The 14,930-nt window shown below is 38.9% G+C and overlaps 1 protein-coding gene across 1 annotated transcript in view; it reads left to right on the top strand.

The window, feature by feature from the left end:
- Positions 1-14,930, top strand: part of LOC148948003 (uncharacterized) — an 88,677-nt gene that overhangs the window by 46,361 nt on the left and 27,386 nt on the right. The window contains exon 6 of the mRNA XM_089095642.1: positions 8,441-8,830. Coding sequence (XP_088951768.1) covers positions 8,441-8,830 — 390 coding nt within the window. The remainder of the gene's footprint in view (positions 1-8,440; positions 8,831-14,930) is intronic.

The following is a 14,930-nucleotide window of genomic DNA, read 5'->3' as shown; positions in this document are numbered from 1 at the left end:
AGAGAGAGATAGAGAGATTGAGAGAGAGAGATATAGAGATCTATCTGAGAGAGAGAGAGAGAGAGAGAGAGAAAGATAGATATATATACAGAGACATAAATAGAGATAGATATAGACAGAGGGAGAGAGAACTAGACCTCAAGTTCGGAATGAAGAGAGGGATCAGAGGTAAACCGAAACCGTCCTTATGTATCCAGTTATCAAAATAAGAAGAATGGAATCACTTTTATTTGTAAAACATGACTTCTACTACTAACAAATCACCGCAGCACAAAGCCGCCTGAGGCGAACACAGCTACGCACGCTCATCCTCCACTCCAATCTATTCAAAGCCTCCCTTTTTTTAAACATGACTAGCGTTGTGATATTGTTATAGATTAATTGGAGTAACCGAGAGTCGAACTCTAGGTCAAAACCAAGTAATTTTAAAACTGAAAGAACTCTTTAATCTTAATTTTAATTTAAACTCGATGGAGTTAAACAGTAATTCAAAACTAAGCAAAGAAGAAACTGATATGAGTATTTATTCCAAATTAATTAAAAAATCTTTTTCCTCAAAATAAGTTTTTCAAAGAAAAGTAAAGAACTCCAGTAGACCAAAAATGAGCAAAAATAAAATCAAATAATCCACTAAGCGTAAAGCTACCACAAACCAGAATTGATATATAAATGAAACCCAAAACAAACAGAAATTAAAATAAATAACAAAGTCAAACTCAAAACGAGCAGAAATTAACATGAGTAGGGCTCATAACCCCTATGCCTTCCCATGGCCAGAATGTATCTTGTACTTTACTGAAAAAAATATAATTTTTTTTTACTTTTATAACAAATCAAAAAAATCAAATAATATTAACATTTTGATTACTAAATATCATTATATGTATATTAAACTGACAATGCACATTCATTTGTATTTTTTTCAGTGAAGTGCAAATCATCTTCTGGCCTTGGGAAGGCATAGGGGTTGCCCTGAGGGCTAGGGGGTGGGGGGGGGTTGTTGTCATCCTCTAAGACCTAATTTCCAGAACTTTCAACTACGTTGAAGAAAATGGCTATCTGAAAATTTTGATTGGATGCGTTTGGAGGAATGGTGGGTGTGAGAGGGGTGTTAGTTACCCTCCAATCACTTGTGTCTATTAAAAATGGCACAAGCCCTTCTAATTTCCAATCGAATGAGCATTTTATCAAGTTTCTACAACATCACTATTTATAAAAACCTTATGTGTCCCCAGGGCAAAACTTACAACCCTTTCCCCAAGGGCTCTGAGGGGGTTATCATCCTCAAGGAACTAATTTCTAAAACTTTTAACTACGTTGAACAAAATGACTATCTGAAAATTTTGATTGGATGTGTTTGGGGAAAAGGTGGGCATGAGAGGAGGATTATTTGCCATCAAATCACTTTCGACTATTAAAAAGGGCACTAGCCCTTGAATTTCAAATCGAATAACCTTTTTCAAGTCTCTACGACAAAGCTTTCAATAAAAACCTTATATGCCCCCAGGGCATAACTTACAACCCTTACCCTGAGGGCTGTGGGGGGAGTATCATCCTCAAAGATATAATTTTTGGACCTTTCAACTACTTTGAACAAAATGGCTATCTCAAAATTTTGATTGGATGTCTTTGGATAAATGGTTGGCGTGGAAGGGGTGTTAGTTGCCTTCCAATCACTTCCGACTATTAAAAAGGGCACTAGCTATTTCAATTTCCAATCGAATGAGCCCTTTTCGAACTTTCTATGACAACGTTTTCTATAAAAAAAACCTTATACGCCCCCAGGGCATAACTTACAACCCTTGCCTTGAGGAATGTGGGGGTTTTTCATCCTCAAAGACCTAATTTCTAGAACTTTCAACTTTGTTGAACACAATGGCTGTCTCAAAATTTTGATTGGATGTGTTTTAGCGAAAAGGTGGGCGTTAGAGGGGGGTTAGTTGCCCTTCAATCACTTTTGACTATTAAAAAGGGCACTAGCCATTTGAATTTCCAATCGAATAAGCCCTTTTTGAAGATTCTACGACAACGTTCTCTATAAAAACCTTGTATGCCCCTCGGACATAACTCATATTTATAGCCCTGAAAACTGTGGGGTTAGGGGCTTCATTCTCAGTGACATGGTCCCTCAACCTGTCAACAACGTTTAAAAAAGTGGAAATAGCAAAATTTTGACTGGCCGTTGGTAGGGAAAAGGTGGGCGTGGAAGGGGTGTTAGATGCCTTCCAATCTCCTTCTGAAGCCTATTGCTGATTCTAGGTGGGAGCAAAGGGCTAGCTAAACCTGGAAATTTCCACGGCGGTGGTGGGCATCCAGGCAATGAGGCTTGACCTTCCGTCCCTAGGCAGCATAGGAAATCCGCGAGCGCACCTCAAAGCGGTGAAGGGGTGTAAACATCACTGACCTCGACGCCGAGCAAGGTAATGGCCAACGCGCTTCTGGTGACCGAAAGACTGGGGACCTTGTAGTGTACCTTATCCCCAAGAAACGGTCAATGATGATGACAAATATGATGATGAAAAGTTTGGCTACGGCATCCCCGGGATTATGCGATGCGACGAGAATGGCGCTCTCGTCGAAAAGTATGCTAGTTACCGTCCTATCAAGAAGAAAAGGCCTGAATATCGGCTGCTGGAACCTGTGCTCGATTAATAATTTTGATTGGATAAAATTTTGATTGAATGTATTTGGGGAAAAGGTGGGCGTGAGAGGGGGGTTAGTTGCCCTCAAATCACTTTCGACTATTAAAAAGGGCACTAGCCCTTGAATTTCAAATCGAATAACCTTTTTCAAGTCTCTACGACAAAGCTTTCAACAAAAATTTTATATGACCCCAGGGCTTAACCTACAAACCTTGCTCTGAGGGCTTTGGGGAGAGTGTCATCTTCAAAAATATAGTTTCTTGAACTTTCTACTACTTTGAACAAAATGGCTATCTCAAAATTCTGATTGGATGTGTTTGGATAAATGGTGGACGTGGAAACGGTGTTAGTTTGCCTTCCAATCACTTTCGATTATTAAAAAGGGCACTAGCCGTTTTAATTTCCAATCAAATGAGCCATTTTTGAAGTTTCTACGACAACCTTTTGAATTAAAAAAACCTTAAACGCCCCCAGGGCATAACTTACAACCCTTGCCCTGAGGAATGTGGGGGGCTTGTCATCCTCAAAGACCTAATTTCCGGAACTTTCAACTGCGTCGAACACAATGGCTATCTCAAAGTTTTGATTGGATGTGTTTAGGGGAAAAGGTGGGTGTTAGCGGGGGGTTAGTTGCCCTCCAATCCCTTTTGACTATTAAAAAGGGCACTAGCCCTTTGAATTTCAATTCGAATGAGCCTTTTTTGAAGTTTCTACGACAATATTTTCTATAAAAACCTTATACGTCCGCAGGGCATAACTTACCAACCCTTGTCCTGAGGGCTTTGGGGGGGGGGGGGGGGGCGGGTGTCATCCTCACAGACCTAATTTCCAGAACTTTCAACTACGTTGAACAAAATGACTATCCCAAAATTTTGATTGGATGTGTTTGGGGAAATGATGGGCGTGGAAGGGGTGTTAGTTGCCTTCCAATCCCCTTCTAAAGCCTATTGCTGATTTTAGGGGGAAGTAAAGGGCTACTAAGCCTGGAAATTTCCACGGTGGTGGTGGGCATCCAGGTAATGGGCATCCTCTGTCCTTAGGCAGCATAGGAAATCTGCTAGCGCACCTCAAAGTGGTGAAGGGGTGTAAACATCACTGAGCTCATGCCGAGCAAGGTGATGGGCAACGCCTTTCGGGTGAGCGCAAGACTGGGGACCTTGTGGTGTACCTTATCCCCAAGAAACGGTCAATGATGATAAAAAATATAATGATGAAAAGTTTGGCTACGGCATCCCCGGTATTATGCGATGCGACGAGAATGGTGCTCTCGTCGAAAAGAATGCTAGTTACCGTCCTATCAAGAAGACAAGGCCTGAATATCGGCTGTTGGAACCTGTGCTCGATTAAATAGTCATTAACACAAGCTTTTGTAGCTGATGAATTTTATCTTTATAACCTTGATATTCTGTGCGTTTCTGAGACGAGACTAAATGGACGTAAGATTTTGACCCTTGAATCCTCGGCTGGGAAGGCGGTCTCTTTTTATAACTCGGGAGCATCAGATGGATCTGGCCGAGCAGGATTAGGTATCCTGTTTTCCCCCAAAGCAGTCACAGGGCTCATCGAATATGAGCCTGTGTCTGAGAGAATCGTCCGGGCAAGAATTATAGGTCGCACGAACTATCTGACTATCCTTAGCGTTTACGCCCCAATAAGAGATGCCACTGAACAACAAAAAGATCAGTTTTACAGTGATCTGCAGACAGTCATTGATAAGATTCCCCGGAAAGATATCTTCCTAATTGGAAGCGACTTCAATGCCAGAATCGGCGGAAAACTGAATAACTCGGAACAGGCGTTCGGCAAGCACGGCCTCGGAGACAGGTGCACAAATGGAATCAGGCTTTTGCTGTTCGCAATGCAGAACAATCTCGCTGTGGCTAACACCTGGTTTAGGCACAAGCCGTGTCATACGTATATATGGGAATTCCGCGATGGAAGAGTAAAGGCCCAAATAGATTATCTCCTTTTATCCCGACGATAGAAATCCATGGTGTTGGACTCGAGAGTGAACAGAGGTGCTGAAACGGGATCGAAAAATGGATCTGACCACTTCTTGCTGAAGACAAGGCTAAACTACAGACTTAGCTCAAAGAAGACTACTATGCCGAACCAGAAAATAGACGTGTCGAAGCTGAAAGTAGTTGAGTATCGAGGAGCATTTGTCCTTGAACTCTCAAACCGCTTCGCTGTCCTTCAAGATGACACCGATGAGGCAACCCCGACTGATCAGTGCCCCAACTGCCCCAAGATAAAGATTGAGAAGAATTGGAGAAAATTCAAGCACCACATCAATGAAGTTGCCTCAAACATACTTGGGTTTATCAAGCGTAAAACCAAGAAATTGATCTCAGAAAAGACACTCAAGCTCTTTGCCAGGAAAAAAGAAATGCCAAACAAGAAGTCCTCCACACACAAAGTGCTACGACAAGAATGTCACAAAGCAGCAAGAGCTGACAAAAAAGCCTACTGGGCTAATGTTGCCAGTTATAAGGGAAGAGCCGCATCACGGAACGATACACGAAAACTCTATCAGATACTTGGAGAATGCACTGGGAAGAAGAAACAAACTACCATCCCCTCGCTTAAGGCGAGGGATGGGAAAATACTCAAAAGCAGCGGGGAGCGTAGCGAAAGATGACGAGTTCACTTCCAAGAGCTATTGAGACCAGAAGACAATAGTAATCGAAAGCAACCACTTACAGCACCGCAAAACCCCCCGCACAACCAGGCTTATGAAAATGTATGTACGGACCCACCCTCCAGGGATGAAGTAATTAAGGCGATCTAAGTTTTGAAAAACCATAAAAGCCCAGTAATAGATGGGATTCCTGCCGAGCTACTGAAAGCTCTCCCCGAGGTTGCGGTGGATGAACTTCATAGCGTGACAACCGAAGCCTGGGACAATGAATACATCCCAGATGTCTGGAAAACCTCAATAATTGCCCCTATCTTCAAAAAAGGAGACCGAATAGAGTGCAAAAACTGCCGAGGTATATCCCTTATTCCCATTGCTGCCAAGCTGTTCGCAGTCATACTTTTAAATAGATTCAGAAACACCAGAAACAGCCGAACGCAATCCAACCAAGCAGAATTCAGGCCGAGCATGGGTTGATTTGACCATATTTTTAGCCTGCGACAGATCCTTGAACACCAGTTTAAACACCGGCAGGAAACAATCCAAATTTTCATAAACTTCATCACTGCCTTTGATTAGGTCCACCATGATGCAATATGGGAAGCAATGAGAGAGGACGGTGTGCCTGAGAAGATCATCAATTTGCTCAAGGCATACTATGCTGGAACAAAGGCCCGGGTAAGAGTCGATGGCGATCTTCCAGATCTAGTCCTGATCGAGTAAGGTGTACGTCAAGGCTGTGTCCTTTCAGCAACTTTGTTCAATTTCGTCATCAATTGGATCCTCAGGGTCCTGGACAAGTATAAAGGCGTTGCAGTGAGCCTGTCCTTCTCCGTCACAGATCTTGACTATGTTGACGATGTGGACATGTTTGCTGAATCCGTTGCAGAAGCCCCGGCTATGATAAATTACATGGCAGTCAAGGCACTCTCGACTGGTCTCCAAATAAGCATACCAAAAACAAAATCCATGAGAACAGATGGGATGGATGAAACCCATGTGACCCTAAATGGTAATCAGATAGAGGACGTCCAGTCGTTCAAAAACCTCGGATCGATGGTAAACCCTGCCGGCGAATCATCAGAAGAAATCCAGAGCCGCATATCTTCAGCCTGGATTGTCTTCCTTCAACTACGGTAGTATCTCTGGAAGCGGAGCAAAATATCGCCACGCACAAATCTCCGAGTTTATGAAGCTATGGTTCTCTCTGTCCTCCTCTATGGATGTAAAACGTGGTCACTGAAAGCAGCCGAAGCGTTGAGCTTGAATACATTCAACCACAAATGCTTGCGGTATATCCTGGGTATCCGCCTTTCAGATAGAATCTCGAATGAATAAGTAAGGGGAAGATGTGGGGATCGCCCACCTGTCTCTGACATTGTTAAACACAGGAGACTGAGATGGTTTGGCCACACAATGCACAGACCAGATGACCTTATAAGAAAAAAATGTCTTAAATGTCTACCACTACCAGCATGGAAGAAGAGGACAGGAGGTCAAAAGAATACGTGGCTCGCAACAATTACGTCTAATCTAGAGCCGATCGGAGGATTCCGAAAATACGGCCGTCGCTGGGATCGCCAGTGGCTGGAAATGGTGGAACCTGCCACCCTCGAGCGAAACCTATAGAAGGAGACATGTCGTCATCTGCTGGGCGCCACAAGGAGTCTGAATGTGGCTTGAACATGCAACAAGTACAATCACTTTCGACTATTAAAAAGCGCACAAGCTACTCCAATTTCCAATCGAGATCCTTTTCGAAGTTTCTACGACAACTCCGTCGATACGAAGTGCCCTGGTCTAAAGGAAAAAAAAAAATAATAAATAATACATTGTGCCAACATCGTTCTTTACTTAGGCAGCGTGATTGCGCTTCCTATGATAAGATCTGAAGGAACTTTAAGGGGAGTTTTTCTTATTTAGTGTTTAATGTAATTTCAATCTCACAGAGTCGAATTCCAAGTCAGAACCAAGAAAATATAAGTACTGAACTTTTATATCGAATAAGCAAGCAAATCGATTTATAAAAGGTTTTTTATGCCCTTCTACGATCACTCATCCCCCCCCCCCCAGAAAAGAAATCACGAAAAAACAATTCAGGAATATAATATAAAATTGAATACTATTGGATAAATTTAAAAAACAAAAAAGGTTTTTCAACTGAAATCAAAGAGCGGTATAAAAAACTTAGTATGAAAAGAAATTAGTCTGTATATGAGGGTGGCTACCTTCTCAACACTTGGAAAGTTAAACTAAGTCGTTTTTGTGCTTTCAAAAAGTTTCTTTATCCAATTCTTCGGCCCTTTTATTTCAAAAGTCACTCTTACTTAGGAGAAAATCTGAATATGATGTTTATTAACACTAAGAGCATTTGTGAACCACCGTTAAAACAAAAATACAACAGTATAAAAATTATAAACAAAGATACACCCTGAGATTCAAATTATTCATGAAAAGATTACAGAAAACAGTATCTATGTATCCCTCCAATACGTAAAAACTTTCTCAGCTTCTTATTTCCTATAAAACTTCTATCACTTTACATAATAATTAGTCAGGACTTTTGATGAATAGTAGCTTTTTAATCTTTTTTATAGTATTTTTACTACAGAATTTTGGGTGGCGGGGATGGGGCACTATTGTTCAAGTGGACTGAAATTCTGTACGATTTCCAATCTTCCTCGCTGCCAAGCCATCACTATCTACAATTGGGTTCTTGGATGTGTAAACACATTGTATACATATGTTAAAATACATTTGAACATTGTATATAAATAGAGAAAGAGAAAAAATTATCATTTAAAATAACTGAAAAAAAAGCCCTGGTAGTATTTTACACACACACACTCCTTCCCCCAAAAACCTCATGGAGAGGATCATGATGCCCCTTTATTTCTTTCTATCTGTTTTAATTGACCTGTTAATTGAATTTTATACAATACTTAAAAATGGTTGTTGTAATAGGGGAAGCACTGTTACCACCACCTCCCCCACCCCCCGTATAACTAGTAACAAAGGTATCCCTTTTTTTATTATTAGTAACTCTGCGTACTGTAGATGTATCCAACGATATCACTAATATCTTGCCCTGGTAAATTTAGTAATTTTGGATGTTTCCCTTTACAATAATTACTTATATTCTCTTTTGTTTTTTAAACAGGTCCATCAATGTTATTCTCAGTGAGACTTGGAAATGTCTCAGCCAATCAGAACGCAATATGTACAATGAGGAATCTAACCTGCTTGCCACTGGACAATATAGCAATCATGAACCATATCATGTGCAACCATGTTTGTCTCCAGATCGTAATCCCCATAAGCCCCAGATAGAACAAGACACTGTCGAAATGGGTTCGGAAGACTCTTCACCTTTATTGCCTCATGATACTCAAAAGAAGAAGCGAAAGATAGCAGAAATAAAACGTAACGAGAAGAGACGAGACAGAAGAAGAAGAAGTAAACCGGATAAAAGACCTATGAATGGTTTCTTGATTTTTGCTCAAAGGAATCGGTTGGATCTAATTCGAAAGAATCCTGGAATAGAGAATAGGTAATGTCCCCTGTATGAATAAAGCTGATGGTGCCATTACATGGACTGTGCTTGGGCTTTATTTACTTTTGAAAAAGTTTAAGACCCGACAGATGTCCAAGCCTTTTGGATATCTCTTCAACATTAAACCATTTTTTGTTGTTCCTTGTGTGAATAGTGCTGACAGTTTATTACATAGACTGTGCTTGGGCTCTATTTACTTTTGAAAAAGTTTAAGACCCAACAGATGTCCAAGCCGTTTGGATATCTCTTCAACATTAAAACATTTTTAGTTTGCCTTTGACCAAAAACTTGAACGATTTTATCGGTCTTTCTGTTGGTTTTGAAAGATAAAAAGATTATTATTTTGAATAGAAAAAGACAAAAATCGACACACTCTATCTTGAAATTGGCGACAACCTCCATAACTGATTTCATGTTTGCTTTCTAAAGTGCCGCATTTGATATGCTCGTAAATAGTGTCAAAAGAAAGAGGGAACAATGCTCTATAAAATAATCAGATTTTTGATTGTATTATGTGTATTAGAACACTTAGAACGTTTCACATACCAGCTCTCTGAATTTTAGAATAATCATCAAAGAATCGATAGCTCTCAAATTACAGTGCATCTTTACGCACAAGTAAATTAAAATATTTTGTAAAATAACCAGATTTTTGATTCTATTATGTGTATTTAATGAACACATTCCTTGAAACAATTCACATGTTTCCATCTCTCTGAATTTTAAAATAAAATTTTCAAAGAGCCGTATAGCTCTCAAATTACAATGCATCTTTACATATAAGTAAACGCAAGGAGCTTTCTAATTGCCTCTGGGTAAAAGTGATTTAGCTGCTAGCGTGTCGGTTCAAACTAAGCGTAAGATAACAAGCTGTGAGGTGTTAAGCCTTGAAACTTTTGTCTCGAAACCTTATATCACTAGAAAAAGTGGATGTAAGGGTGCTAAGCTATGGTGATTCTGGACTTTCTGGCACCCAGGGGAAAATCTTGATTAGTTCCCTCTCTCCCACAATTTTCTGGCCAAATTTTAACAAAACTTTCATTTATAAACAAAATTTTCATTTATTAAAAAGATTGAATTTATTTAGATTTATTTTTCTTACTTTAGCCTGTGCAAAATTATTAGTTATCTTGTCCCAATTTATTGCTTCTAATTGTTTGCGTCCTATGCTCATTAACGCTAAATGTTTTAGTCGCTCCTGGTCGATAGTTGTTCGGAGGTACGTTAATTTAAGCTTACTAAGCTACCTTTCATTACTGGCCATTCTAATCACTAACAATATTGATACGGAATTCTTATGTTTACGATGGCCCCTTCCTCTTTGTATCGCGTAATTAATTCTAACACGCGCATAGGTTTCATTTAGGAAAAGTATCAGTGTTAAACTTTTTTCCGCAACATTTAGTAACATTGGTAACATGTAGTCACTCCTGGCTCATAGTTGACCTGAGGTACCTTAATTTAAGCTTACTAAGTGACCCTTCATTACTGGCCACCTACACTTTAATTGATAATAATATTGATAGGGGACTCTTATGTTTACGAAGACCCCTTCATCTCTGTACCGCACTATTAATTTTAACACGTATAGGTTTCATCACGGACAAGTTAAAGTGTTGAACTTTTTTTCATATCTTGAAGCTCTTGGAACAATTGAATGGGATCTAAATCATTGTAATATTTTAGTTTTATTGCTACTTAGTTTATATTCAAGGAAGGGTGATGAAAATATGGAAAAATGCAAATTTCATATTCAATTGGCTTGTACTTTGATGTCTACTGCGCCCTCTACTTATTTTAATAAAAACAAATTTTTAAAAACTACAGAATAATTATAATTTTTAGATTGTTAATTCAAAATTTTGCGCCCCTAAAATTTCTGCGCCCAGGGCAGTGGCCCCCTCTGTCCCCCTAAAACTGCCTCTGGTGTTAAATGACACGGCAAGACTCTTACATTTTCAGTCATTATAAATTTATTTTCTGTATTTATCTATATATGGATGTAAGCTTTTAGTGCAGAGGCGAGAATAAAAGAATACGTAAAAATTGTTTTCTTTGACCTAAAGACCACCATATTTGATTTTTTCCTGGGGACTTCATTCACAAAATTGTAAGGGGGGATATATATTTTCAAAATAAAGGGAGTAGTTTTGTTGTTTAGTTGATTAATTAAAAAAAAAAAAAATTTACTAAACAAGTTTTTCAAGGATAAGTTATAAAAAATCTTTTCCCTTTTTTGACTTTAATAAATAAAAAAAAAACTATTAAAATCTCAAGGACTAAATAACAGAATATGTGTATTAAACTGCCAACCCATGGTAATTTTTTTTCCCTTTGCAGTAAAGTGCAAATTTTGATCTGGTCTTGAGAAGGCATGGGGGTGGTTCAACATTCTCTGGAAGATTCACCTGAATGTCCTTTATACTTTTTGAAAGGAAAGGCCAAACATGCATACCTTCTCAATAACATAAACTATATGTAAACAATAAACGAACTGCCTAACTTACAGCTCTTACCCTGAGGGCTTGGGGGGGGGGGGGTTAATCCCCCAAATACATAGTTACTGGACTGATGTCCAATGACACGAGCTCCCTTCGAAGTTTATACGACCACTCCTTCCATAAAACTTTATATTTTAAGAAGGGGTATTCATTATAACATATAGCCCATAGCCTGAGGGCTTTTCCAGGGGGGTGTCTTCCTAAAAGACATGTTTACTAGGCTTTTCCACTATGCGCCCTTCCAATCCTTCGGGGGGTCGCCGTCCAAACACAGTTGACTATTAAAAGGACACTAGGACTTTCAATTTCCAATGGAATGAGCCCCTTTCGAACGTTCTATGACAATTCCTTGTATATGAAGTTCCCTGGTTTAAAAAAATAATAATAATAAAACGCGGTGCCCACATCGCTATTTACTTAGCCAGTGATATTGTGCTGCCTATTATTTTGTTAAACGAATAGGTATAAAAAGTCTCGTTTAAATAAATATACCTAAAAATTAATTTTTAAAATGAAAGGGCTGGGGAGGGGGGGGGGCAAATATCTATAGCAGAAATCTAAGATTTTATCCTTTTTATTTAATTTCAAACCAGTTCTATCATTTATACAGCAGGAACCAATGGGATTATTGGCAAGGGTAGAGGTGTCGTTGGCCAAAATGTTTGGGAAAGGTGAGCAATGGATTTTACAGACTGGTCAGTCTTTCTTACTAACTGATTTTGGTGGAATTGATCTTAAAAGAAATTAATTTTTCATTTTTGGTAAGAGTGTCAAATTAGCTAATTTGCCCATTATTCACATAAAAAATTCATTATTGGGAATGGGAGATATGTTCGAACCTGGGTGGGTTCAAAAATGCTAAGGGTCTTAAGGTGAAACTTCAGTGTTTCACTGAAGTTTAGTCTTAATGGAAAGATTTGAAATCAAAACAAAACATATTTGAAAGAGGTCTTGATTTTATATCAAGGTCTTGATTAGGAAAAAACAGATTTTATGAGCAAAGTTCCGTGGATACGAGTTTATGATAGCCATCACATGTTGCAGAATCAGCTTCATCTTTTATAGCCTGTATCAACTGAACAGTATCAACTGATCATATTGAACTAAATCAAAAGATACTATATCAATACAGGTTATCAAAAAAGGATCCCCCCAGGTTATCAAGAAGACCCCCCAGAACCATTGCTGGTCCACACGGCGTCGAATCGACGTTCAAGTTGTTGGGTCTTTTTACAAGGCCATGTAGCAAGTTTGTCGCCCTGTCACCCAATATTCCCCTGGCGGAGATCAAACTTTGGCCCCTGTATTGCCAAGTTGAGCATCAATCCAATGTGCTACAACAAGTTCAGGTTACCAAAATAGTTATTGAATATTTATTGAATTTACAAATCAAATATATATTAGGAGACTAGGGGTTGTAAAATCAACAAATCATATAGTTTCAGTTTCGTTTCAGAGTTCAGTGAGGTGACACCAAAATTGAATTGGATATTATTCCTGTCTCGATTTATTTTGGTGAGGTCATAATTTATTCCAAGTGAGTTGTTGACCTTATTTAACTTTAAGAGGATTATAAGATGGAATCTACTTTGCTTTTAGTTTGACCTATATTTCGATATTTATTAATTCAGTATTTTTTCCTGAATTAATTTTGAGACTTTTTAGTTTGTGTGGTGATTGCGATAGCCATGAAAAGCTCTAACGAAACGCCTGAACTTGTATATTCTCCGGTTCTGAATTTTATTCAAAGCATTTTGCTAAGCGGAATTGAGGAGGATATTATCAAAAGACAAGGTCATGGAGGTTTTTGACGTGAATATAGTCAAAGAAGCTAAAAGTTTACTGTGGCAAATAAGTGCACCTGAATCTGATTGCCGAGTACGTAAGGGGAACAACCCACTTTCTAATCATTTTAGTGACATTATTTCTCCGTTAAGATCTCTTGACAGTAGCGACACTAATGTACCTATGTTTGTGATAAAGCGACCTACAGAGGTGCCATGTCTCCCTGCAAATGCTTTTACTTCTTTACTCTCTAACGTTAATGAGCTACAACAAGTGGTTGCTGAAATGTCAGGGAAACTTGACAATTATCCGTTGAATTTTCCTCAACTTCTCAAACCTACCCCAACAGTTGAGACTCGTACGACAGTTATTGTCTCTAAAGTGCCTTCAGATCTGTCTGATCCGATTAAACGCAAATCTGTTCTCGATCGAATAGCTGGGCATGAATTAGTTTGTAGTGTGAAACCTGTTAAAGACAGATGGTATTTCAATATTGATAAATCTGCAACTGAAGATTTTATTACCGGAGCAATAGTTAAAGTACGATCCAAGCGCTTTTTTGGGATTCTCAGAGGTTTCCCAGTTGATACCGACCTTTCCGTTATTAATAGACTGCAAGGTATAATAAGTGCAAATCGGCTGGGCCAGACTATGTCAGTCAAACTTGAATTTGAAGACTCATTCACTCAGTCTGCTTATTTCAAAGAAGGAATTTAAGTTCGATATGAATCTTTTCAAATTCACGAACTTAAGGAAATACCTAAATGCTGCTTCAAATGCCGATCATACGATCACTTTCAAAGAGCTTGCACCAGCAATGTCCCGAAATATGCCAGATGTGCTGGGCCATCTTTCTACTAAGGATAGTCCTTGTAGTGCTGCTCCCAAGTGTGCTAACTGTGATAAAAATCATGCTTTTTATAGCCTGTCCTGCCCTGTATCTAAGGAACTAATGTCGCGCTCCCACTTTTTGCAATGACTTTGGAGTTTACAATAATATCGTTTAATATTAATTGAACAAAGGATAAGGACTTCGTGATTGATGAGCTCTACAATGATTTTGATTTGGTCTGTTTACAGGAGCATCTTCTTACAGACTTTAGCATTAACGTTTTGCGTCGGAGCCTTCATCATGATGTGTTTTTTACTACTGCCAGAGCCACAAGAGGCCGCCCATCCGGTGGGCTAGCTTGTGTTTTTAAGCGCAATCCTAATTTGGTTTCGCCGGTGATTTTTTACTCGGATGAGTTTTTTTTTGGCTGTTCGTTTGGGCACTATAGTTTTTATTAATTCTTATCTGCCTTATGATGACCGTTCTTCCAGATCAATGGCTAGATATGCTAAAACTTGTAACACGTTGAAGTTTTTAGTGGAAAAAATTCTTCCTATTTCTCTAGATTATATGATCTTTGGTGACTTCAATACGGATATAAATAACTCATCAGTGAGAAGTGATTTGTTGTTAGATTGCCTTCCATCTTATCATATTATACCCAAAACTCATCTGTATTCTTACATTCACCATTCAGGCAGTAAGAGCAATATTGATCACATTATTTGCTCACCTAGTATTACTACATCAATAGTGTTTGTACACGCTGAAGAACAAGACTTAGACCATCTCCCTATTTCACTTACTCTTACGCTGAATTTAAACCCTGCAAGTATTTGTAAAGTACCCCGGTCTTCTTAATAGTTTGAAAAAAGTAATTGAAAGAGAGCTGATGTTCCTCTCTATGCGTTTACACTAACAAGTGTGCTGTCTGCTATATGAGTTCCCTATCATCTGCTTCAGAACTCTATACAAGTGA

This window comes from Artemia sp. Qi Xiang Cuo, chromosome 10 (assembly GCF_049724085.1).
Source record: "Artemia sp. Qi Xiang Cuo chromosome 10, ASM4972408v1, whole genome shotgun sequence".
Lineage (NCBI taxonomy): Eukaryota > Metazoa > Arthropoda > Branchiopoda > Anostraca > Artemiidae > Artemia > Artemia sp. Qi Xiang Cuo.
This window is presented reverse-complemented; position numbering and strand designations above follow the sequence as displayed.